General features: G+C 45.7%; 1 protein-coding gene across 2 annotated transcripts; it reads left to right on the plus strand.

Annotated features, from left to right (window-relative positions):
- Window positions 1–3,997: 3,997 nt before the first annotated feature.
- LOC148506077 (uncharacterized) lies at window positions 3,998–22,493 on the plus strand. 2 transcript variants are annotated; one of them, XM_088447290.1, is made up of 3 exons: window positions 3,998–4,071; window positions 19,765–20,188; window positions 21,219–22,493. In XM_088447290.1, the coding sequence occupies exon 3, from the start codon at window positions 21,304–21,306 to the stop codon at window positions 21,829–21,831; it is 528 nt and encodes a 175-aa protein (XP_088303416.1). In that variant the 5' UTR covers window positions 3,998–4,071; window positions 19,765–20,188; window positions 21,219–21,303; the 3' UTR covers window positions 21,832–22,493. The 2 variants fall into 2 exon arrangements, with proteins under 2 accessions (XP_088303416.1, XP_088303415.1); XM_088447289.1 differs by lacking the exon at window positions 3,998–4,071 and having other exon boundaries at window positions 19,698–20,188.
- The last annotated feature ends 1,775 nt before the right edge of the window (window positions 22,494–24,268 follow it).

The following is a 24,268-nucleotide window of genomic DNA, read 5'->3' on the forward strand; positions in this document are numbered from 1 at the left end:
AGATATACTGGCCGATCAATTGATTGGCCAGTATATCTAGTGCCTGTTGGCCAGTGTGTACCAGCGATATGTCTGTGAATGACATCGTTCAGACATCACATCGGATGTGCTGAACAGCCGATGGACAGATATGTCTGTCCATCTGTAAGTGCGTATGAGCGATCAGCCAATCGCCTATACACATGCAGCCGTGGGGAGGGGGCGGGACCCACGGCTGCCTTGGAGATAATGGTCATTCAGTGTATATAAATGACCATCATCTACAGATATATCTGTTAGGTGTGTACCCACCTTTATGGGTACACACCTGACAGATATATCTGCAGATGATGGTCGTTCTTTCACACTGAATGGCCATCATCTGTGTCTTGCTGCGGGTCCCGGCGACCAGGATGCATGTCGGGTTTGTCCCACCCCCTTCCTCGCGGCTGCCGCTGTGTACGGGCGGTCTGCAGACATACAGTGGTGGCCAAATTTGCGGAAGCTTTTTGAAATTTTAATGTTTTTCAACTTCGAATGCTTATAAAAAGTGTTACACTTCATGCAGTGCAATGATTCATATATCAAATGAAAGGAAATTTAATGCTGAATTCAACACAATAAACAGAGGTTAAATATTTTCATTAAAAGGGAAGTTATGCCGTGAAATCAACACTTAGGGTGATAATCCCTGTGTACTTATGATGTTACTGTCCTGTCAGTATTTCGTTGGGTATCCTTTATTTACCAAGACAGCAGCACAGCGATGTGTCATCGAGCCAACCAGTGTTTGGAGCTCTTCCTTCTTTTTTTATGTGGTGCCATGAGACAATTATAGCCTCAATTAATTGTCTTTTATTGGATGGACACCTCAGATGTACCAGTTTTTTCAAACAGAACCACAAATGTTCTATGGGGTTCAGGTCTGGGCTGTTTCCTGGCCATCCCAGCACCTGTATGTTATTCTCCGTGAACCCATTTTTGCATGTCCGTGCAGTGTGGCAGGGAGCTGAATCCGGCTGGAAAAAAAATGGGGCATTATCTGGAAAAAGATCCCTGATAGAAGGTAGAAGTTTTGGTTGTAGGATAGTGTCAATGTACTTTCTGCTGTTCAGTGTGCCATCTATGACATAAAGGCGGCCTACAGCATCTGCTGTCATAACATGCCCAGATCATAACACTTGTAGGATTCTTTGTTGTCGCTTGAATAAAATCTGGATGTACCTCTTCCCCGATGCGACGTCTCACACATTTTCTCCCATCACTACCAAATATGGATATCTTAGTTTCGTCACTCCATATCACTTGTTTCCACTGACCTTCTGTCCATGCAATGTGTTCTTTAGCCCACTGTATTCATTTCTGCCGCTGCTTTTTATTCAGCAATGGCTTTTTTCGGGGAACCCTACCTTTTAGGCCAACCTCCGTTAGTCTTCTCCGTACCATTCTTCCACTGACAAAAACACCAGCTGCACTCAGTTTACTGCTAATGGCCGCAGATGACATCAATCTGTCCCTGACGCAAATTCGTTTTATTCTCCTATCATCAACAGCTGTTGTGCACTTTTTCCGACCATTTCCTTCTTTGTTTTGTATAGATTGTGTTACCTGATAGCGTAAACAAAACTTTCGTACTCCTGATGTTGTCACATTCCCACCAATTTCTCTCGCAATTGCTGCATACGAAAGACCATTTTCACGTTACACCACAATCCTGGATAACGTCGCTGTGCTGCGGTCTTGAAAAATAAAGGATACCCATGAAATACTGATAGGACAGTAACATCATAAGTACACAGGGTGAAAATCCCTAAGTGTTGTTTTCACGGCATAACTTCACTTGTAATGCAAATATTTGACCTCTGTTTGTGTTGAATTCAGCATTAAATTTCCTTTCATTTGATATATGAATCATTGCACTGCATGAAGTGTGAGTTTTTATAAGCATTCGAAGTTGATAAACATTCAAATTTCAAAAAGTGTCTGCAATTTTGGCCACCAGTGTATCTGTCCATCGGCTGCGCAGCACAGCCAATGCGATATGTCGGTGAATGCCGATGTTCACCCACACATCGCGGGTACACACTGCCCGACGGGCAGCAGATACATTGGCCGATCAATTGATCAGGCCAATGTATCTGTCAGTGTGTACCCAGCTTTAGTCACACTAATGACTGCAGATTTATAAATGGAGAACTGGTGAGGAAGCGGGTTATCACTATGGGGCAATTGGAGCGGTATGATAAGAAACAGGAGAGAACATTATCAAGTATCAACAAATGGAATAAGTATGTATGACGCTCAGAAGAATGGTCGGTTGACCAGATGTCAGCACTGCAAATAATGCAGTAATACAAGTATTGTCAGAAAGAAATGCCCCTTGGGGCATTAGCCATTTTCCAGTCAAACATTTTTTTTTCAAACAAAAGAATGTTTTGTTTGCTGTGTTTGGCTGTCACCGCAGCAATTTTGTAACTCAGGTTGCTAGGAAAGCACTGAAACGCGTTGTGACAAAGTGAGGAAATTGCTGGGAGAAAATTCTGCACAGTAGGAACCAATACAGCACAGATCGTGCCTCGTAGTCTGAATAAACTCACGTTATAAGTACTTGTAAGTTGTCAGCTTCACCCATAAATAATTGGGAGAAAAACCACTGCAATTAGATTTTATTAGACAATTTACTAAGAATGATTTTTGTACAATACAGTTGATGCAATATGAAGGTGTCCCATTTCTAATTAATATTAGAGATGAGCGGGTTCGGATTTACTCGGATCTCAAAACGGCATTTTATTGGCTATCAGCTATCACGTGTTTTGGATAGCCAAACTAATCAGAACTTGCGGTAAAATGGCGATAAGAACTGAGTAAATCCGAATCCGCACATCTCTAATTAATATGTTAACATTGTAGATATAGAGGGGAAGATTTACCAAAGCTTGGAGAGAGAGAGAAAGTGCTAACCAATCAGCTTTTAACTGTTATTTTACAGGCTGTGTTTGAAAAATGACAGGAGCTGATTGGTTGGTGTTTTATTTCTCTCCAAGCTTTGATAAATCTCCCCTACAGTATTAGTAAATTAAAGCAAATAACAGAAAGTCCACATAGTTTTTTTTGTTTTTTTTATAAATTCTTTATTTTCAAAGTGAACAGAGATAAAGAAATACTAAACAAACAATGTCATTCAATATAATAAACAAGATACACAAAAAGACACTAGTGCGACATCCAATTTGTATATATATATATATATCCATAAAACTGCAAAAAATAATAATACAATCAAAAACATATAAACATAATACAAGACAACCAACAGGGATACACAAGGGAACAAAGGAGGGAGGGGCATAAGGAATGATCTAGAGCAGAACACAGATATCTAATATATAATAAAAGTATGTGGCCATTCAAGATCTAGTTGGCAAATATATAACCAAAGCTACATATTATAGCTCATGAAAACAGTTACTTATACTTCATCTCAGGGTATCAAATCCTTATAGGAAGAAGAAGATTTGAAGTCCATCCAACCAAACCACAGTGTCACATAATCAGAATGCTTTTCAGGGGTCGAATTAAAAATTTCGTGAATTGACATAAAGAAATCTATGCGTTGGAACCATTGCCAGGGTGAGGGAGGTACAGAAGAACGCCAACGGACTGGTATAACCGCTCTGGCTGCATTATTCAGATGTTTGAATAAAGATTTTTTTTATATTTAGAAATGGGTATATCTGAGTGTGATAAGAGCCAAACATCAGGCCCAGTCGGGACAGGTGAACCCAGAATCTCTGATGCCAAGGCTATAATCTTTTTCCAAAACGTGACAATCAATGGGCAGTCCTATCATATATGGTATTACGAACCCCTGTCCTGATGACAACGCCAGCAGAGCGGAGACACTCCTGGAGAAAATTTATGTAATGCAACCGGCCATCGATACCACCTCGACAGTACTTTATATTGTTTCCACAACTTCCAGACTTGAAGAGCAGGTACTAGCCGTCTGATACACCTTCTCCCAATTCATCTGTATAACCCTAGAATGAAATTCCCATTCCCAAACATCTTGGAATGCCGGACTATCAGGTAAATGGGATGTCAGAAGTGTTTGATATGTGCCAGATATTACATGAACAGGAACACTAGGATTAAAGCAGATAGAGGGGTATTCAATATGGGAGCGAAAAGTCCGTGCTGGACTTTTTGCTCCACATCGGAGCTTTTCCTGGGATAAAGTGTCGGGCGCGCGCCCGCTTTATCCCCATATTCAATTAAAAAGCTGCGAAAACGGGAGCCGGCGAAATAGGATCGGCAAAAAAAAAACGGGATTTACCTGGAATAATTTGTAGGACCCCCCTAAAGCTGTCAAAACATGGGGGAACACTATAGGTACCCCCGTTTTAGCCTGCTAATGAAAGTCGGAGTTTAAATAGCCGCGGCAGGTGTTTTTTTTTCCGACATTGAAGAAGTGGTGCAGAAGAGCACTTGGGTTATTTTTTTCGTTTTTTTAAGTGGTCCCATCAAATTTGGGGTACATGAAAATGGGTACTAGCATATTTTTATGTCCCTAAAGTCATTTTTTTAAAATTCTGCGAAAATGCACCTGCCGCTAATAGCCTATTCTAGAAAACACCTGCCACTAATAACCTATTCCAGAATACACCTGCCGCATACTTACAGATTACCCCTGAACTTATTTCCCTATTTTTAAACACTTTTTTCCATTTATTTATTTTTTTTTCACCTCAATTTTTAAATTATTTTTTTGGGGTATCCCTAATTTTTTTTTTTTAATTTTTTTTTGACAGTTTATTTTTAAATGACATTCCCAGGGTTGCAGGCTATTTTTTTTTAAGCCTGCACCCCTAAACCCCAAATTCTGCACTTTTTTCGCCACCTATTCAGTGGTGAAAAGTTATCCCAGTTTTTTTTCAAAGACTTGACGATTCCGACATTTTCGCTCCAAATTGAATACGCCTGATGGTCTCAAAAGTAGTCATGTCTCTATTGAATTTAGCAAGACCTCCCAGAGAAGAAGCAAAGTGACGGATCTGTAGGTAGAACCAGTAGTCGTGACTGCATAAATTTGATTCAGCCGAAAAATCTCTAAAAGACTTAAACGCACCACCCAAAATCAAGTGTCCAATTCTAGTAATACCTGCCTTTGACCAGGAGGACATAGAACGTCTGGAAATCCCAGGAGTAAAAAGGAGGTTATGTACAATTAGTGTAAGTGGAGACACCACCGAGGAAATACCAGGTTTTGAGAGCATCTTCCTCCACAGTGATAGAGTAGGACCCACTGTTGGGTGGTCCGAGTGAGACACCTTAGAACACCACGGTAGAAATTGTAATGGGAGATTTGTGGAATAAGATTCCAAGTCCACCCACTGCTTCTCCCCAGGACTCCTGGTCCAATCCAGAATCCTACTTAACAAGTCCACCTAGTTAAGAGATATGTAACCTTTGCCAGCTAGTAAACCTTCTGAAATATAATTGAATGAAAGAAAATCCCTAGATTTACACAAATGCCTATTTTAGTAAATCTTGTAGGTTTATTTTGTACAGTGTACTATGGGCAAATCTCTTTCTGCAAATATCCTGTCCCCTCTTTATTCCTCTTCAAATTGTCTGAATGCTCAGACAGGCGCCAGAAAGATATGTGGTGAGAGAGGAGCAAACCTGCGTACAGCGAATACCTTTGCTTCCTGCCTGATGAGTAATCATTCCTGCCTGTGTCACGGGTGGGCAGAACCCTATATTGTTCTGACTGTCAATCCCTCTTTAGTGTATTTGGCTTCTTGGCTGAACTGAGATTGCTACTGAAACTTCCAGTTCTGACAACTCCTTTACTTACACATTTATTAATTCAACGTAATGCTTTAAAGTGATGGGGAGTGGAAATAGCAGGAAGCCACAAAGAGTTGTATAATGAAAGAAGCAGGGTCCCCCAGCATCACAAAGTAAATAAGGACATGAGTGGGGTGTTAGTGAGGACAGGGCTGCATGTGACAGGGTACAGTGACATGACACGAGAAGGGGAATGGAGGCAGCAGGAAGCCACACACAGTTACATAGTTGAAGAAACATGGTCTCCCCAGCAGCACAGAGTATTTTAGGAAATTAGTGGGATGTTAGTGAGGACAGAGTTGCATGTGACATGCTGAGAGGAGGGAAATGGAAGCAGCAGGAGGTCACAGACTCAGAGTTATATAATGGGAGGAACAGGCTCCCTCAGCAGCACAGAGTATATTAGTATTAATATTGTTCTTGGGACTACAGGTTCCAGCAAGCCTGCCCTGTGACACTTGTAGAACCACAAGAACCAGCAGGCTACTGCCACCTGTACCCCCACTTTGAAGAAAATATATTAAAAAAGACAGTATACACACACACCCCGCATGTTTTAACACTTTATTACACATTCACTCCTACTACATACATACCTAGTCCCTTGGGCTGGTCGGTCCTCTTGTCCATGTAAGATCCGGTCCTCCTAAAGGAAAAAAAAAAAACCCTGATTACCCGATCCCATGGGCACAGACATGGGGTATATACATTGCTGTATATACACCGCTTCCTCTGAGTCTTGACAGGTCATCCGCGAGGGTTCCTGCATCTTAGCATCAGACCACTCTTAGCCAATCAGCAGCTGCTATCTTTTTTTATGTATATTTTCTTCACAGTACAGGTACTGGCACTTGTGGTTCTACAAGTGCCACAGGGCAGACTTGCTGGGACCTGTAGTCCCACTGCGAAAGAATATTATTACTAAATATAACCCATTACCCCTGCACCCACTGCCACCAGGGGTGCAGGGAAGAGCCCCTGGCTTCACTTGGGGTATGCTTGGGAGGGGACCACTTTTTTGTGTGTGTCCCACTTACTGTGGCATTATCCCTCAGTTGGTTGAGCCTGGTGCTGGTTACTGGAAATATGAGCGATCCCCACGCCATTTTTCCAGGACCAGAACGGGCTCAAAAGTCTGGTGCTGATTATGCTTGGGGAGGGGGGAGGACTGGACCCCACGCCTTTGTACAATAGTATACAGAAGAACTGCACAGATCACACTGATCTGACAGTGCTTCAGCTGAGCATTTCTATGCATTTCAGTCAAAATACAACTGCACTAACACACTTGCAAACACGATTCCATAAACCATCGGAAAACATGATTCGGTCAAACACGATTTTATTGAATTGTGAGTTTGTTTGCGAAAAGCTCTTGTGTCCCTGCGATGTGTGTTTAAAACTAGCAAAGACGATTCTTACGAAATATGCCCCTAGTTGACCTTAAGGGGTATATTTACTAAACTGTGAGTTATTAGAAGTTGGGTTGTTGCCCATAGCAACCAATCAGATTCTAGCTATTATCTGCTAGAAGGTGCTAGATAATTGATAAGTAGAATCTGATTGCTTGCTATGGGCAACATCTCCACTTCTAAAAACCCACACTTAAGTACTTCTGTAATGCTGGAGTTCCCATATGAGAGAGTTGTACTGTGACATTCCCCTGCCACTGAAGTTTGATTTCCTCTGTGATTTAAAAATGACCCACAACAGCCGAGAACAGAGAACCTGTGATTTCCGGTATCCACAATACACATCGTTCCTATCTGAAACGATCCAGAGAACATGTGATTAACTCTATACACACTACACGTCGTTCCTATCTGAAACGATCCAGAGAACATGTGATTAACTCTATACACACTACACGTCGTTCCTATATGAAACGATCCAGAGCTCATCTGATTTCCTGTATACACACTACATGTTGTTCCTATATGAAACGATCCAGAGAACATCTGATTTCCTGTATACACACTACATGTTGTTCCTATATGAAACGATCCTGAGAACCAGTATACACACACACTACACGTCATTCCTATATAATACCATCCAGAGAACCTGTGATATCCTGTATACACACTACACCGTTCCTATCTGAAATGATCCAGAGAACCGGTGATTACCTGTATACACACTACATGTCATTCCTATATGAAGCAATCCAGAGAACTGGTGATTTCCTGTATACACACTGCATGTCGTTCCTATATGATACGATCCAGAGAACATGTGATTTCCTGTATACACACTAGACGTCCTTCCTATATGAAATGATCCAGAGAACATGTGATTTCCTGTATACACACTACATGTTGTTCCTATATGAAACGATCCAGAGAACCAGTATACACACACACTACACGTCATTCCTATATAATACCATCCAGAGAACTGGTGATTACCTGTATGCACACTACACATCCTTCCTATATGATACGATCCAGAGAACATGTGATTTCCTCTATACACACTACACGTCGTTCCCATATGAAACAATCCAGAGAACATGTGATTTCCTGTATAAACACTACACATCCTTCCTATATGATACGATCCAGAGAACCTGATTTCCTGTATACACACTACACGTCGTTCCTATATGAAGCGATCCAGAGAATTGGTGATTTCCTGTATAAACACTACACATCCTTCCTATATGATACGATCCAGAGAACATCTGATTTCCTGTATACAAACTACACGTCGTTCCTATATGAAGCGATCGAGGGGACATGTGATTTCCTCTATACACACTACACGTCGTTCCCATATGAAACGATCCAGAGAACATGTGATTTCCTGTATAAACACTACACATCCTTCCTATATGATACGATCCAGAGAACATCTGATTTCCTGTATACAAACTACACGTCGTTCCTATATGAAGCGATCCAGAGAACTGGTGATTCCCTGTATATTCAATACACGTCGTTCCTATATGAAACAATCTAGAGAACATCTGATCTCCTGTATACACACTACACGTCGTTTCTATATAATACGATCTAGAGAACCTGTGATCTCCTGTTTACACACTACACCTTGTTGAGGTAATGTTTTTACATGCAGTGTGTCAGGCGATGTCTGTACACACTGCATTTGCTGCACAATATCGGCTCGCCAGGAACAACAAACATCGTGCTGCACTGATCTGTCGGATTTATGAACAACAGTGGGCTCCGGGTGCTGTGTACACACTGGGCCTGATTCAGAGCCGGACGCTCTGACCAGAGCGCTCGCTCTGAATCAGGGCCCTCCTCCATTAAAATGGAGCGTCCTCCTGGACGCTCGTATAGCTGTGGGTCACCACCCACAGCATATACGAGCGTCCAAAAAGATGGTCGCGATGGTCTTGACCATCGGACTTGCGACGGAGACCCTGCGGTAGGGTCTCCCAGCCACAAGCCCTGGAGTGATTTTGGCTCTATCAGAGCCAAAAGCACTCCCACTGACATCACCAGTGATGTCATTGGGGCCGGCTTCAGACGGTAGGCGTTCCCATGGGAACGCCTCCGTCTGGCAGGCACGCCCCCGGCATGCCCACCAAAGAGGGCGTGCTGTCAGTCACCATCGACAGCACGCCCCCTTTGGTGCGAGACCCGGAGCGACAGCTTGGCTGTCGCAGTCCGGGTCTCGCGCATGCGCACGACGGAGGTCCCTCCGTCGCGCGCATGCGCAGTGGGGAACATCGACCCACTTGCGAGCGTACTGCCGCTAGCGAGTTGGTCTGAGTGACCCCCACTGTCCAATAATCACACTGACCAGCCGGGAAAGCACTTATTAGCCCATATATTGTACAGTGGGCCTGATTCAGAGCCGCTCGCTCTGAATCAGGGCCGGGCTTTTTTTTTTTTTTGGATCGGCCTCTTGGCCGCTCACATAGCTGTGGGTGACCACCCACAGCTATTGCGAGCGGCCTGACCATCGCGACCATTGGGCTTGCGACGAGACCCTTGTGGTAGGGTCTCGTGGCCGCAAGCCCCAGAGAGATTTCGGCTCTAACAGAGCCGGAATCTCTCCACTGACATCACTCGTTATGTCAGCTGGGCCGCCCCCAAATGGCAGGCGTTTTCATGGGAATGCCTCCGTTTGGGCAGCCACCCCCTCAGCCCGCCCATCAAAGGGGGCGAGCTGTCACTCAACATCGACAGCTCTCCCCCTTTGGTGCGAGACCCGGAGCGACGAATTGCCCGTCGCTAGCCGGGTCTCGCGCATGCACACGACGGAGCCGGCTCTGTCGTGTGCATGCGCTGTGGGCCACCATCGACCCGGTTGTGAGTGCTCAGCACTCGCAACCGGGTCTGAATCAGGCCCTGTGTGTACAGTACTTGGCCTTATGGTGCGTACACACGGGATGATTAAAATGCTCGATATGAATGATATCGATCATATCGTGCATATTTTGGTCCCTTCCAACCCACCAACGACCTGTGATGCGCGGGCACGTATGCCGTGCATGCAGGCCAATCGATATTGACCAGGTTACTATAGGGACCCGCGATCGTTGGCTGTCGGTGGTGGTGTGCTGGATGGACATTAAAAGTCATCCAGCACTCCGGGAAGGTGCTGACTGATCGTACTGTGGGCCTGATTCAGAGCCGCTCGTAAGCGGCCGCTCGTTCGCTCCGAGCGATGTTCGCACAACTGCGCATGCGTATGGGTCGTAATGCGCATGCGCCAACCAGTCATTGCGGTCGGAAATCGAGCGCTCGCAAAATAGCGAGTGCCTGCTAATTTGAGTGACAGGATGAGGCGTTTGTGGGTGGTAACAGGGGAAGTTGCTTGAAAACGGGAAGTGGAGATCCGAACGCAGGCGTGCCAAACGGTCAAAACGGGCGTTTTAAGGGTGTGCATAATTAACAAAGCAGCATCATCGACCACGTCACTTGGTTGTTTCTTAGCCTGAACTGTTCGCATGATTGCGGTAGGAAAATCCAACCACAAGCACTGCGAGCAGTTCAGACGCCTTTCGATGTACTCGATTAATCAAATAAATAGCGGAGATGACGTAGGATGCGAGCGGTCAGGGGGCGTCTTTACAAAATAGCGAGTGCATGTTTCGTTCGCTCGCTCGCTCAGACATAGAGGTGTCAACAGACCGCAAAGAGCGAGCGCTCAATTTAAATTGCCGGCCCCTTTTTCTGAACGAGCGAGTGCAAATAGCGTCCGGCTCTGAATCAGGTCCTGTGTGTATGCACCATAAGACAAGAGTCTGTGTCTGAGACACATCTATTTAACAGTTCTAGCTTGCTGATATTGGGCCTGATTCAGACCCACTCGCAAGCGGCTGTCCGCTCGCAAGTGGGTCGATGTTGTGCACTGCGCATGCGCACGACGGCGGGAGCTCAGTCGTGCGCATGCGCCAGACGCGACGAGCGAAGGAAAGTCCTTCGCTCGTTGTGTCTGATCAAAGGGGCGTGCTGTCGATGTTGATTGACAGCACGCCCCCTTTGGTGGGCGTGCCGGGGGCGTGCCTCCCTGACGGGGGCGTTCCCAAGGGAACGCCTACCGTCAGAAGCCTAGTGATGTCAGTGGGAGTGATTTTGGCTCTGATAGAGCCAAAATCACTCCGGGCCTTGCGGTTGAAAACCTCAACCGCAGGCTCCGGCTCGCAGTTTCGATGGTCGCGATGGTCACGACCATCGCGGCCATCAAACTGCACGCTCGTATAGGCTGTGGGTGGTGACCCACAGCTATACGAGTGTCCAGGAGGACGCTCCAGAATTATGGAGGGCGGCCCTCATTCAGAGCGTGCGCTCTGCTCAGAGCGTACGCCTCTGAATGAGGGCCATTATTCTTACTGATCATTTATTTCCACTATGGTGGATCAAATCACCTACATCAGTGGTTCTCAAACTCAGGGCCTGATTCAGACCCGCTCGCAAACGGGTCGATGTTGCCCAAGGTGGCTCCATCGTGCGCATGCGCGAGACCCGAATAACGACGGCCAAGCCGTCGTTATGGGTCTCGCACCATAGGGGGTGTGCTGTCGATGGTGATTGACAGCACGCCCCCTTTGGTGGGCGTGCCGGGGGCGTGGCTGCCCAGACGGAGGCGTTCCCATGGGAACGCCTACCGTCTGGGGCCGGCCCCACTGACATCTCTAGTGATGTCAGTGGGAGTGCTTTTGGCTCTGATAGAGCCAAAAGCACTCCAGGACTTGCGGCAGACGAGACCCTACCTTAGGGTCTCGTCGCAAGCCCGATGGTCTTGACCATCGCGACCATCATTTTGGCCGCTCACTATAGCTGTGTGTGGTCACCCACAGCTATGCAAGTGTCCAGGAGGCCGCTCCAAAAAGTAAGAGGGCTGGCCCCGATTCAGAGCGAGCGCTCTGTCAGAGCGTCCAGCTCTGAATCAGGGCCTCAGGACCCCACACAGTTCACGTTTTCCAGGTCACCCAGCAGATGTACAGGTGTATTCATTACTCACTGACACATTTTAAAAGATCAACAGGTTTAGTTAATTATTTCAATTGTGATTCTCTGAGGAGACCTGGAAAACATGCACTGTTTGGGGTCCGGAGGACCGAGTTTGAGAACCTGTGCATTAGGGTACAATGAGGTTTTCTCTGCAGGATAAATTATATTCACAACTTTTACTGAATATTCTTAGATCATAAACTGAAAGTGTTAAAGGGAAATTATTCTGTTTTCATATACAGGAATAATTCTCACTTTATTTGCAATAATTGGATAATAAGTATACAGGTGTAATCTATTCTAGACATAGGATCCAGTTTTGCACACATTTTACAGGGAATATTTTAGTCCTTCACATCAGTCCCTGACTGTGGGCCTGATTCAGCAAGCAACACAAGTGAGAGAACGCACGGTGCGAGCCGATGTTTGCAATCTGCACATGCATAGCATTTTCGTGCGCGTACAGGTTGCTGAGTACGGTAAGGGCTCTCTCAGAGTCCGCAGGGAGTCCGCAGAGACCTTCGATGTTGATTGACTGGAAATGCCGTTTGTGGGTGGTGACAGGGGAGTGGTCGGCCGAACGTAGGGGCGTGCATAAATTAATCTCAGCAGCGCCACACGCAGCTGGATGCCTCTCTGCGTGCAGGAATCTCTCAAGTCCTGTGGCAGGCTCAGGTCTAACCTTAGCTTACACGCAGCTTCGATGGTAGTCGATGTTCCCGATGTTTACACTGTCAATCACGGCATAGCTGGGCGGCTTTATGTTTTGCTGGGTGTCTGCTGCTTGTGCTGCGGTCTCCGTGCGTATGCATTGATTAGCATATTCTCGCAGCAGCTGGGTGTGTGCGTCTTCTAGCGTGTGTTCCTTGCTGAATCAGACCCTCGGTGGAGTTTACAATTTGTATTCCCTATCGCACGGGGGGGGGAGATGTATGAAGCCCTGAAGCGGTATCAGCGCACGTTATGTGCGCTGATACCGCTTCCCCCCATTGTATGATCTGGAGTTTGGGCGGTAAATGACAGAGGCGCTATGCCCCCCCTGTCATTATCGGCGCTGCTATCTGCAACATAGCAGCGCCGATAACCTGGGCCATGTATGAATGGTCAGATCGCCTGACTGTTCTGCCTGCTACAGCTGTCGCTATCGACAGCTACAGCCTGGCGCTGCCCTATCCCCACAGCAGGGACAGCACTGTCCCTGCTGCGGCGGCTGCCGGCTCCAAGCTGCGCGCGGGGATCTCGCAATACTTGCGAGATCCCGCGCATGCTCAGTGGATCCGGCCGGGAGTGTGGGAGGAAACCAGAGACCCCAGAGGAAACTCATTCCAAAATTGGGAGAACATACAAACTCCGCACAGATAGTTTTTGGTCAGGAATTGATCTCATGACCTCAGGATTGTGAGGCAGTAATGCTGACCACTATGCCAGCCGTGCTGTTTATTTGCCTGTTTGCATTTAGTAAAGTTTACTCTAGTGCTTTGCGAGGGCTACAAATAACCCTGCCTGCGCTCCAGGGAGGAGATCCAGACAGCCTGCAGTTCTTCTGAGGACATGTAGCATAAACAGGGCTTTAGGCAGCCTGTCTGTACATGATTCTAGCTACTCCCTTGGTAAGGACGTGTACAAATCAGGTTAAACCCTAGTGAGACCACATAATCAAAGTTTGGCTCTTAAGTTGGGTACACGCTATGCGATATATTGGCCAGTCTTGCAGTCCGATATGGATCGCAATGACCGTTGTTTAGTGTGTACCCCCAAATCATCGTTTTATGAATTGTGTGGTCGCATCCTATCAAATGTGCTGCACCACAGATGAGACAATGCGACGTACGATATATCGTATCGTCGTGCAGCAGATCATGTAGTGTGTACATTGACCCGATATATCATTACATGGTATTGAACGTTTGTAAGATCGCCGGGTTGTTCCAGTGTGTACCCAGCTTTAGTGCTTTATTTTCTTTCATTACAAGCACATACTGGAAGCATCTTGCCTCCTGCATGCGTTACTTGTCCAAGCTGTGTTGTACAATGCATCAACGGATAATCTGCAGGAACATTGGCTGACTAATGGGGCCAATCCATCAATGATGGATTGCCGCGATCCCGTGATGCTGCAACCCAGATTTTGGATTTTCCCGATTTGATGATCGCGATCAATAAATCATCGCGATCGTCAAATCGGGGATATTTAACATGTAATATTTCAGCAATCCTGCGACAGATCGCTGACCATCGATGTTGGCCGCCTGGCGTTTCCACCCGGCAGATCGGCATTTCCGATCGCATCGCAGGATTGCGGAAATACCGGTCAGATGTATGGGCATCTTAAGAGAAAGAGGCCGGGAAGTCTCCGTCAGCCGAGTCCTCTTCTACCCCCACCCCCAAAACACTTTGGTTTTGTAGCCCAGAGCAGAGTTCCCCAAACACGGTCCTCAAGGCTCTCCAACATTTCAGGTATTAGAGATATCCGTAGTTGGGCACAGGTGGTTAAATCAAATTGACTGATGTACTAATTAGGTCACCTGTGCTCAACCATGGCTATCTCTAAAACCTGAACTGTTGGGGAACCTCTGGCCCAGAGTATATAGCAATAGAGATTGTAGACAACAGTACGAAGACCATATTATGACTTGCGTTGCCAACAGAACTAAGTGATAGAGATAAATTGAACAATTGCATAAATGGCGTAGGAGGTTATATGCAAACTAATAAAAGTGATCTGAAGGATTATTTTATTCACACAAATATTATGAAATACTAGCATTAGCACTTATCTTATTATCCCCATAAATCCATTTCTGCAGTCTCTGATAAATTGTCTCTGTCTCCGTGTTATAGTTATGGCCTGCCTCTTCTTATGGGAGCCTGATCCGTGTATTCACCACCCTTTCTGGAATCCCTTATTTCCTGACATTATTACTAAGCCAGTGTCACAGCCAGATAACTTCCTGACATTCTGCTGAAGCTTCAGAACTTCAGCTGTGGAATGTCATTGCTTATTGTTTCTTTCCTACTTGCTGCAGCCACAATCTGTGTCCCTTTATCAGTAACATAGACTGCTGAGGGCAACACAGTACATAACACTGTTTACACTCTGTCTTCTGGTATCTGTAGTGCCAAAACAGCTGGATATCCTCAGATCGCCCTTCTCTCTCTGCAGGTTTACTTTTAATACCCCTTTTACACCTAAATTCCGGGTCTGACCCGGAGTTGGAACAAAGTTCCTATCCGGATCAGACCCGGAATTTTGCCGACGCTGACTCGGGATATTCCCGAGTCAGCGCCGCTCACACCGCAGTCGGGTCTGCATAGACCCGGCTTTTGCGGAGTGAAAGTGGACGCTTGGAGATGACGTCATCTCCAAGCGCCACTGAAGCCGGGCCAATCGGCCGGCTAGCAGCGCACTCCAGGTCTTCGTGACCCGGAGTGCGCTGTTCCCATAGCAGGGTTTCACGGGCTACGCCCGTGTTAAACCCTGCTAGTTACCTGGGTTGGATTGCCGGGTCACTCGACCCGGCGATCCAACCCTCTCCCCTTTTACACCAGGGAGCTGCCCGGGTTAACCCTTCAAAAACCCGGGTTTTAGCTCCGGTGTAAAAGGGGTATAAGTGGGATATGTGAGAGGCCGGGTGTTGTCAGCTCGTTATATCTCCCCTCCCATACAGAAAAGTCCCATAACCTTTATATTTGCTACCTATTTTCTCCCTGTCTGCCGCCCATGCAGTTTGTGTGATTACTGAGTTGTGTGCTAGTACTGAGGGGCTGGTTGTGTGATTGGGGGTTGTGGGACAGTCATTTAGGGTCTGCGTGTGTGATTGGGGGTTGTGGAACAGTCTTTGAGGGGATATGTGTGTGATTGGGGGTTGTGGGACAGTCATTGAGGAGCTGTGTGTGTGATTGGGGGTTGTGGAACAGTCATTTAGGGTCTGCGTGTGTGATTGGGGGTTGTGGAACAGTCTTTGAGGGTCTGTGTGTGTGATTGGGGGTTGTGGGACAGTCATTTAGGGTCTGCGTGTGTGATTGGAGGTTGTGGAACAGTCATTGAGGGTCTGTGTGTGTGATTGGGGGTTGTGGGACAGTCATTGAGGGGATGTGTGTGATTGTGAGTTTGTGGGATAGCCATTGAGGGTCTGTGTTTGATTTGGGGTTATTGGACAGTCATTAAGGGGCTGTTTGTGATTGGGGGTGGTGGGACTGTGATTGAGGGGCTGTGGGACAGTCATTAAGGGGCTGTGTGTGACTTGGGTGGTGGGACTGATTGAGGGGCTGTGTGTGTGATTGAGAGTTGTGGGACAGTCATTGAGGGGTTGTATTTGATTGGGGGTTGTGGGACAGTCATTAAGGGGCTGTGTGTGTGATTGGGGGTGGTGGGACTGTGATTGAGGGGCTGTGTGTGATTGGGGGTGGTGGGACTGTGATTGAGGGGCTGTGTGTGATTGGGGTGGTGGGACTGTCATTGAGGGTTGTGTGTGATTGGGGGTGGTGGGACTGTGATTGAGGGGCTACATGTGATTGGGGGTGGTGGGACTCTCATTGAGGGGCTGTGTGTGCATGTGGGTTTATGCTCCATAATGTATGTGTGTGATCACTTTGTAAAGGCCCCCATACATCAGAGATTGATTGCAGCAATCGTGCAATTTGCAATCGATTGTGTATAAAAATCTTTCCCTTTTTCAATCGCTTGCAGATTTGCCACAATCGATTGAAAAAGGGAAAGATTTTTATACACAATCGATTACAAATTGCACGATTGCTGCAATCAATCTCTGATGTATGGGGGGGCCTTAAGGTGCACAATATGAAAAAGAAACTACACCTTCTTTAATCTGTAACATATCAGGACATAATTAACAATCATCTGGTCCTCACAAGTCCTGCAATTCAATAAGCATCTCTTATCTCATTGGTTCCCAAATAGTCTTGAATCACGGCACCCTAGAGTATCTGCATTTTTTTCACGCACACCTAGGCCAAAAGTATCTTATTTAGAAATTCAGAAAAAATTATTAAATCAAGTAAATTGTGCTTATGTCATCTTTATGTTCAGTTATGCATTTCTAATATAAGGAAAAAATGAGGGAGTTGGATAGTCTCAGTGAGATCCTTCTAACTCTGGCCTGTATTCAATTAGAGGCGAAAAGTCGGAAAAGTTTCGCTTGTCCGACTTTCCTACTCCTTCGCATATTTCACAGGCAAAAACATTACTCGCGCGTCCCCACTTTTCTCCCTATTCTAATTCCTAAACACGCGAAAACGGAAAGCACCGAATGCGGAACAGGCAGAAAGTACTGTCAGAATTGGGGAAATCAGTCTGTACCCCCAAAAAAGATGCACTAACATAGGGAATCAATGTAGATGTGTACTAATAGCCATAATAAAAGTGTTTGGGGTACTTAAGTAGTTTAAATTGCTTGTTATTAGGGTCTTTGCTGAAGTGGTGAACAATGGCATAAAGCAGTAATTTTTGGTGATAATAAGTAGTCCAGGCAAATTTGGGGTACTTGAAAATGGGTGCTAGCATATTTTTATGTCTCTAAAGTGAACTTTTAAAAAACTTGAAAACCCACCCTCATACATGCCTTGTCCCTCCTTACAGCACCCCAAGAAATCTATTTCACTAGTTTTTAGAGTACTCCCCCCACTTTTTACGTTTTCACCCCAAAAATGACATGTCTTTTTTGCGGTTTTCTGAAGTATTTTTTTTTTTTTAATTTTTAGTTGATTTGTCCTTTGGGGGCTGTCCCAAGGGTTCTGAGTCGTTTCCCCACGTTTGCACCCCAAAATGTATTTATTATTTATTTATTACCAGTTATTTATATAGCGCGCACATATTCCACAGCGCTTTACAGAGAGAATATTTGGCCATACACATCAGTCCCTGCCCCAGTGGAGCTTACAATCTATGGCCCTGATTCAGACCCACTCGCGAGCGGCTGTCCGCTCGCAAGTGGGTCGATGTTCTGCACTGAGCATGCGCACGACGGAGGGAGCTCCGTCGTGCGCATGCGCCAGAGGCGACGAGCGAAGGACTTTCCTTCGCTCGTTGTGTCTGATCAAAGGGGGCGTGCTGTCGATGTTGATTGACAGCACGCCCCCTTTAGTGGGCGTGCCTCCCTGACGGGGGCGTTCCTAAGATAGAGCCAAAATCACTCCGGGCCTTGCGGTTGAAAACCTCAACCGCAGGCTCCAGCTCGCAGTTTCGATGGTCGCGATGGTCATGACCATCGCGGCCATCAAACTGCACGCTCGTATAGGCTGTGGGTGGTGACCCACAGCTATACGAGCGTCCAGGAGGACGCTCCATAGTTATGGAGGCCGGCCCTGATTCAGAGCGTGCGCTCTGCTCAGATCGTGCGGCTCTGAATGAGGGCCTATATTCCCTACCACATGTGCACAAACACAGGTTAATTGTTTTTTTTGGGGGGGGACCAATTAACCTACCAGTATATTTTTGGAGTGTGGGAAGAAACCGGAGTACCCGGAGGAAACCCACACAAGCACATGGAGAACATACAAACTCCACACAGTTTGGGCCATGGTGGGAATTGAACCCATGACCTCATTGCTGTGAGGCAGTAACGCTAACCATTACACCGTCTGTGCTGCCCTAACGATATAACGATTTTGCACTTTTTTTTCACCTGCTATTCATAGGAGATATTTTTCCGCCTATTACATTGCATTGAGTTTCCGCTTAGGCGAAATCATCCTGGAGTTGAATATGGAGATATTTTGAAAACAGGCGGAAAGTCCGAATCCGCGGAAACTTATCTCCAAACGGCACTTTTCGCCCCTAATTAAATCCGGCCCTCTATGTCAAATGTATAGTCCCGACTTGTAATCTGAAAAAAATCCTTATTGGTACACAGATAATGTTCAAGTAGTCTCTTTATAATCCCAAGACTGTTAATCACTTTATAGCTGTAGGATGGGTGTTCTTATTATGATGATGATGATAATAATAATAATATACGAACACCAATCCTACAGCTATAATGTGATTTACAGTTTGGAGCAGTTAGGGACACTATACATAAAGGTGCCCACACACATACCAATATGCTCACGATCCGATTTCTTGTCCAATTTCCTCATGAACTTTCACGGGAGCTCCCTTGCCGTCGTTGTCACGATTTTGGAGAAAAGACACCCAATCTGTTTTACGATCTCACGATCTATCGGATCGTACGCATCGTGGGATTGGCCATAACAAATCGTGAGAAAAAAAAAAAAACAGGCTCTTGACAATTGGTGGGAAATTTAAATAGCCATAACAATGGGAGGGGCTAGCTAGGGAGCAGGCACCCTTTAAAATCTGTGTACATTCTGCTCTGCTACTAGTGATGCTAGGTGTATTCCTGCTGAATCCTGTACATTGCTACTGTGCTCTTTGTATTTGGCTTGCCTTTTACAAAGTTTATTCTACCTGCAAGTGTGTGCTACCTACCTGCATTCTATCCTGTTCCTGAATTCTGTACTGATGCGTCCCTATCAGTATAGAGTGTTGGTCGCTGAAGCTGGGGTCCGGGAGATTAGGAAGAGCGCCCAGCGAAGAAGGACGAGAGCATGCTGGACTAAGGAGTGGCTGCTACAAAGGGATACCCGCTCTCACATGTCCCTGCTGATGGAGATCAAGGAGAACAACCTGGATGAATATTGGAACTACCTGCGCATGGATGACACCACCTTCCAGGAATTGCTGCATCTGGTGACCCCCCCACATCCAGAGACAGGGGACAAGGTGGCGGAGGGCAATCCCTGCTGAAGACAGACTGGTGGCTACCCTGAGGTACCTGGCTACAGGAAGGTCATTTGAAGACCTGAAATTTGGGACACTCATCTCACCTCAGTCCTTGGGTGTCATCATTCCGGAGACCTGCAAAGCCATCGTTAAAGTGCTACAGTACCACTATTGCAAGGTAAGTAAAAAAAAACACACCACACATTGGTTTCTTGTGTGAAGAAATTTTTTTTTAATTTTTTACTCAATATATAGCCAAAAATAGCCTTCATTTAGTACAATGTGCACTGACCTGCAGGCAACTGAAAGTGTGCACTAAACTGTGTGCAATATACTTTTTTTGTAACAATTTCACAAAAGAACATTATCACCAAATGTTATGAATCCCAATAGGTAGCCGGCTGTATGTGATAGGGTGGGTCAGACGCCAGTTTGAACAGGCCAATACACACATGGCACAAGTACACATTGTGGCCCCGGCTTCCAGCAATGTGTACTTGTGCCATGTGCGTAGTGACCTTATCCAAATGGCGCCATCACCACCCTATCCCATGCAGCAAGCACCTATTAGAATTCATAAAATGTGGTGACATTAAAAGCAAAAAAAAATTTACATCTCTGTATATTGGGGCGACTCATTTTCTGCATCCAGCAGAGCATTATACAAGGTCGTGCTGGTGCTTGTGGTGCTTGGTGGGGGAGTAATATCTAACTGGGCAGGGGGGGGGCGGACATACCTATTTGGGGCAGGGGAAAATAACATTGGATCTGCTATGTATGTAGAATTTGAGATATTTTTGCTCATACAGCGACTCAACAGGTCGTAGTTTAACCTGAGAAAATTTCTTTGGATATCTGTATCCATATTTCTCAATGTGCTGTTCACATGAGCTGTGAAATCATCTATTGCATCTGGGGGTTTCTGCAGCAGCCGTTCTGCGTTTTGGAAAACATTGTCCTCACGTTCAGTAAGATTCTCCTTTCTCCCTTGTTTTTTTTTCTTTTTTTGGGGTTGTTGAGAAGATGAGGGTCCAGGTGGAAGTGGAGTTTCCACTTGTGTGGTATTCTCCGGCTCACTGTCACCACCGAGCAGACTGAGGTCCGGTGTGGATGCTAAATCAGGGTCTTGGGTGGGAGTCTATATAGGGAAAAAAAGATATAAAAAATATTATAGTCATGTTTTAACCCCTTTTTTACTATTTTTACAGTTTCCTAACACCGTGGAGGAGTGGAAGAGGATCGCGGAAGATTTTGAACAACGTTGGAATTTCCCTAACTGCAGAGGAGCCATTGATGGGAAACATCAACATCAACCCACCTGCCAACACCGGATCATATTACTACAACTACAAAGGATTCTTCAGCATCGTTCTCATGGCAGTGGTGAATGCCAACTACGAATTTCTGTTTGTGAATGTTGGCAAGAATGGGCGTGCTTCGGATGGTGGGTCCTTCAAAAAGACAGCTTTCTACCAGAGACTCGCCAACAAAACCCTCAACTTGCCCTCACTGGACCAGACAAAGCACGGCCTAAATTACGTTTTCGTCGCAGACGAGGCTTTTGCATTGCATGAACATGTGATGAAGCCATTTGCACAGAGGGGCCTGACCAGAGAGAAGAGGATCTACAACTACCATCTATCCGGGGCACGGCGCATTGTGGAAAATGCATTTGGAATAATGAGCAACCGCTTCCGCATTTTCCACACCACCATCAATCTACATGTGGAGAAGATAGAATGGCGTGCTGTGTGCTGCACAACTTTCTGCAAAGAAAATCTACTCAACGAGGACCAGTCCCAGCTAGACCAGAAGATGTAGGACCCCCGAAGGACATTGAACATCTGACATCTGTGTCTGCACCACCAACTACAACAACATACACCGCACGTGCCAAAGAAGTGAGGGAGGAGTACATGACCTATTTTAATGGACCAGGTGCTGTACCATGGCAGGAGGACTGTCTGTGAACTACTGACTAAATTGGACATTTGGGATTTAACAACAAAAACATTAAGGATTTTGGTTTAAACTGTGTCACTACTTACCAAGACTTCTGCAACCTCCTCTTCTCCCTCACGCTCAGACATCAAGATGATTGATTCCCTTTGAGGCTCTTGTTCACTGATGAATGACATAATTTGGTAGTACCACAGCGCAGGAGTATATATTTCATCTGTGCCCGCTCCTGATTTTTTGGAGTCATCCACCTTCTTTTTGTCTTTGATGTATACTGTCCTGAGATTTTGAATCTTTTGCCGTACAGTTTTCAGGTCTGCATCAGATATGTATTTTTTCGGATACACCAAAAGTTCCTCTAGTGCGGCCAACTTGTGCGACTTATTGTGGTACTTCCGAGAACTGATCTTCCACATACACTCTTTCGAGTGCAGGATTTCAATGAATCCTGTTACGAATTCACGTTCAGAATCCATGGACATTATCTATGAAGAAGAAAAAAAAGGACATTTAAATACTTGTGTATATAGTTTTGTTAAATGTAATGTTGTTATAGTTCACATTTTTAATGTTTTAATATTTTCTTTTTTACAGGTTTTAAAAATGTAATGTTGTTATAGTTCACATTTTTAATGTTTTAATATTTTCTTTTTTACAGGTTTTTAAAGGTTTCTTATGGTATTCTAATCCTGTTTTCTTTTACAGGAATGTCATGTGTTCATTGCTTGGTAATATAATGTTTTTCTTTGTTTGACAGCATGGGTCTTCCACCTTTGGGCCTGTCGCTGTTGTAGAACTATAGATCCCAGGATGCCCTAAAACAGTTTTAACATGCTGTTATTTCCCAAAGGTGGGTGGCAGGTCATCCTGGGATCTGTAGTTCCACAACAGCTGGAGACCGAAAGGTAGAACACCCCCAGCTTTAAATAATGTGTGTTTTTAAATGTAATGTATGGTGATTATTTTGTAAAATACGTGTTTATTTATTTTTTTGTTATATTACTTAAAATGTATTTTTATTTTATCTGTATTGAATTGATTTTTAAACATGTTTATTATTAATATAATATGTTATTTCAATGTGAATAATCTTCCTGGAATGTATTTGTTTATCTTGATTAAATATTTTTGTCTATTAATTTTAAAAAAATTGATTGGTTTTCTAATTAATTATTAGGTGGACCCATGATGTAGTTAGGTAAGGGGGCACACATTGGTGGGCAGTGGGAGCTGAAATGCATGACCTAGCCACCGCCCACCTCAATACGGCGGGCAGTGGCTGGGTCATACATTTATAACCTGGGGGCACACATTGGTGGGCAGTGGGAGCTTAAATGCATGACCCAGCCACCGCCCGCCTCAATACAGCGGGCAGTGGCTGGGTCATGCATTTATTACCTGGGGGCACACATTGGTGGGCAGTGGGAGCTTAAATGCATGACCCAGCCACCGCCCGCCTCAATACGGCGGGCGGCGGCTGGGTCATGCATTTATTACCTGGGGGCACACATTGGTGGGCAGTGGGAGCTTAATGCATGACCCAGCCACCGCCTGCCTCATTCCAGCGGGCGGTGGCTGGGTCATGCATTTATTACCTGGGGCACACATTGGTGGGCAGTGGGAGCTTAATGCATGACCCAGCCACCGCCCGCCTCATTCCAGCGGGCGGTGGCTGGGTCATGCATTTATTACCTGGGGGCACACATTGGTGGGCAGTGGGAGCTTAAATGCATGACCCAACCACCGCCCACCTCATTCCAGCGGGCGGTGGTTGGGTCATGCATTTATTACCTGGGGGCACACATTGGTGGGCAGTGGGAGCTTAATGCTTCATTCCAGCGAGCGGTGGCTGGGTCATGCATTTATTACGTGGGGGCACACATTGGTGGGCAGTGGGGAGCACATATTGGTGGTCAGTGTGGTTGTATTTAAACTGTACCAATACTCACCAAAAATTGTCCAAAACAAGAATCCAGTGTGCAGGCTCCTCAATGTGCGACGGTCTTGCTCCATACACGATGCTGCACAAGATGGCGATGGGGCGTGTCCAGGCTCCAGTCAGTCAAATTCCGCGTTGTACGATTCTTCGTGAGGGAAAAAACCCCTCACGATCGACTTCCATCATGTTCATGGTTGGCTAATCTGCCCTACAGCACGGCAGATCAGAGGATGTGATGTACGACGAGCGGGGACGCGCATCGGCATCGTGCTCGTGAGTATAAATTCACGATTTGTACTTTTTTTTTACCCGATTCGTCACGATTCGTCGAAATTGGGCTAATTGGATGAAAAGTCGGTA

The sequence above is a fragment of the Taudactylus pleione genome, unplaced genomic scaffold (assembly GCF_031769625.1).
Source record: "Taudactylus pleione unplaced genomic scaffold, aTauple2 ptg000428l, whole genome shotgun sequence".
In the NCBI taxonomy this organism is placed as follows: domain Eukaryota; kingdom Metazoa; phylum Chordata; class Amphibia; order Anura; family Myobatrachidae; genus Taudactylus; species Taudactylus pleione.

What these genes read in the sequence shown, in the direction of transcription:
- LOC148506077 (XM_088447290.1), top strand. Translation starts at nt 21,304, where the DNA reads ATGGGAAACATCAACATCAACCCACCTGCCAACACCGGATCATATTAC.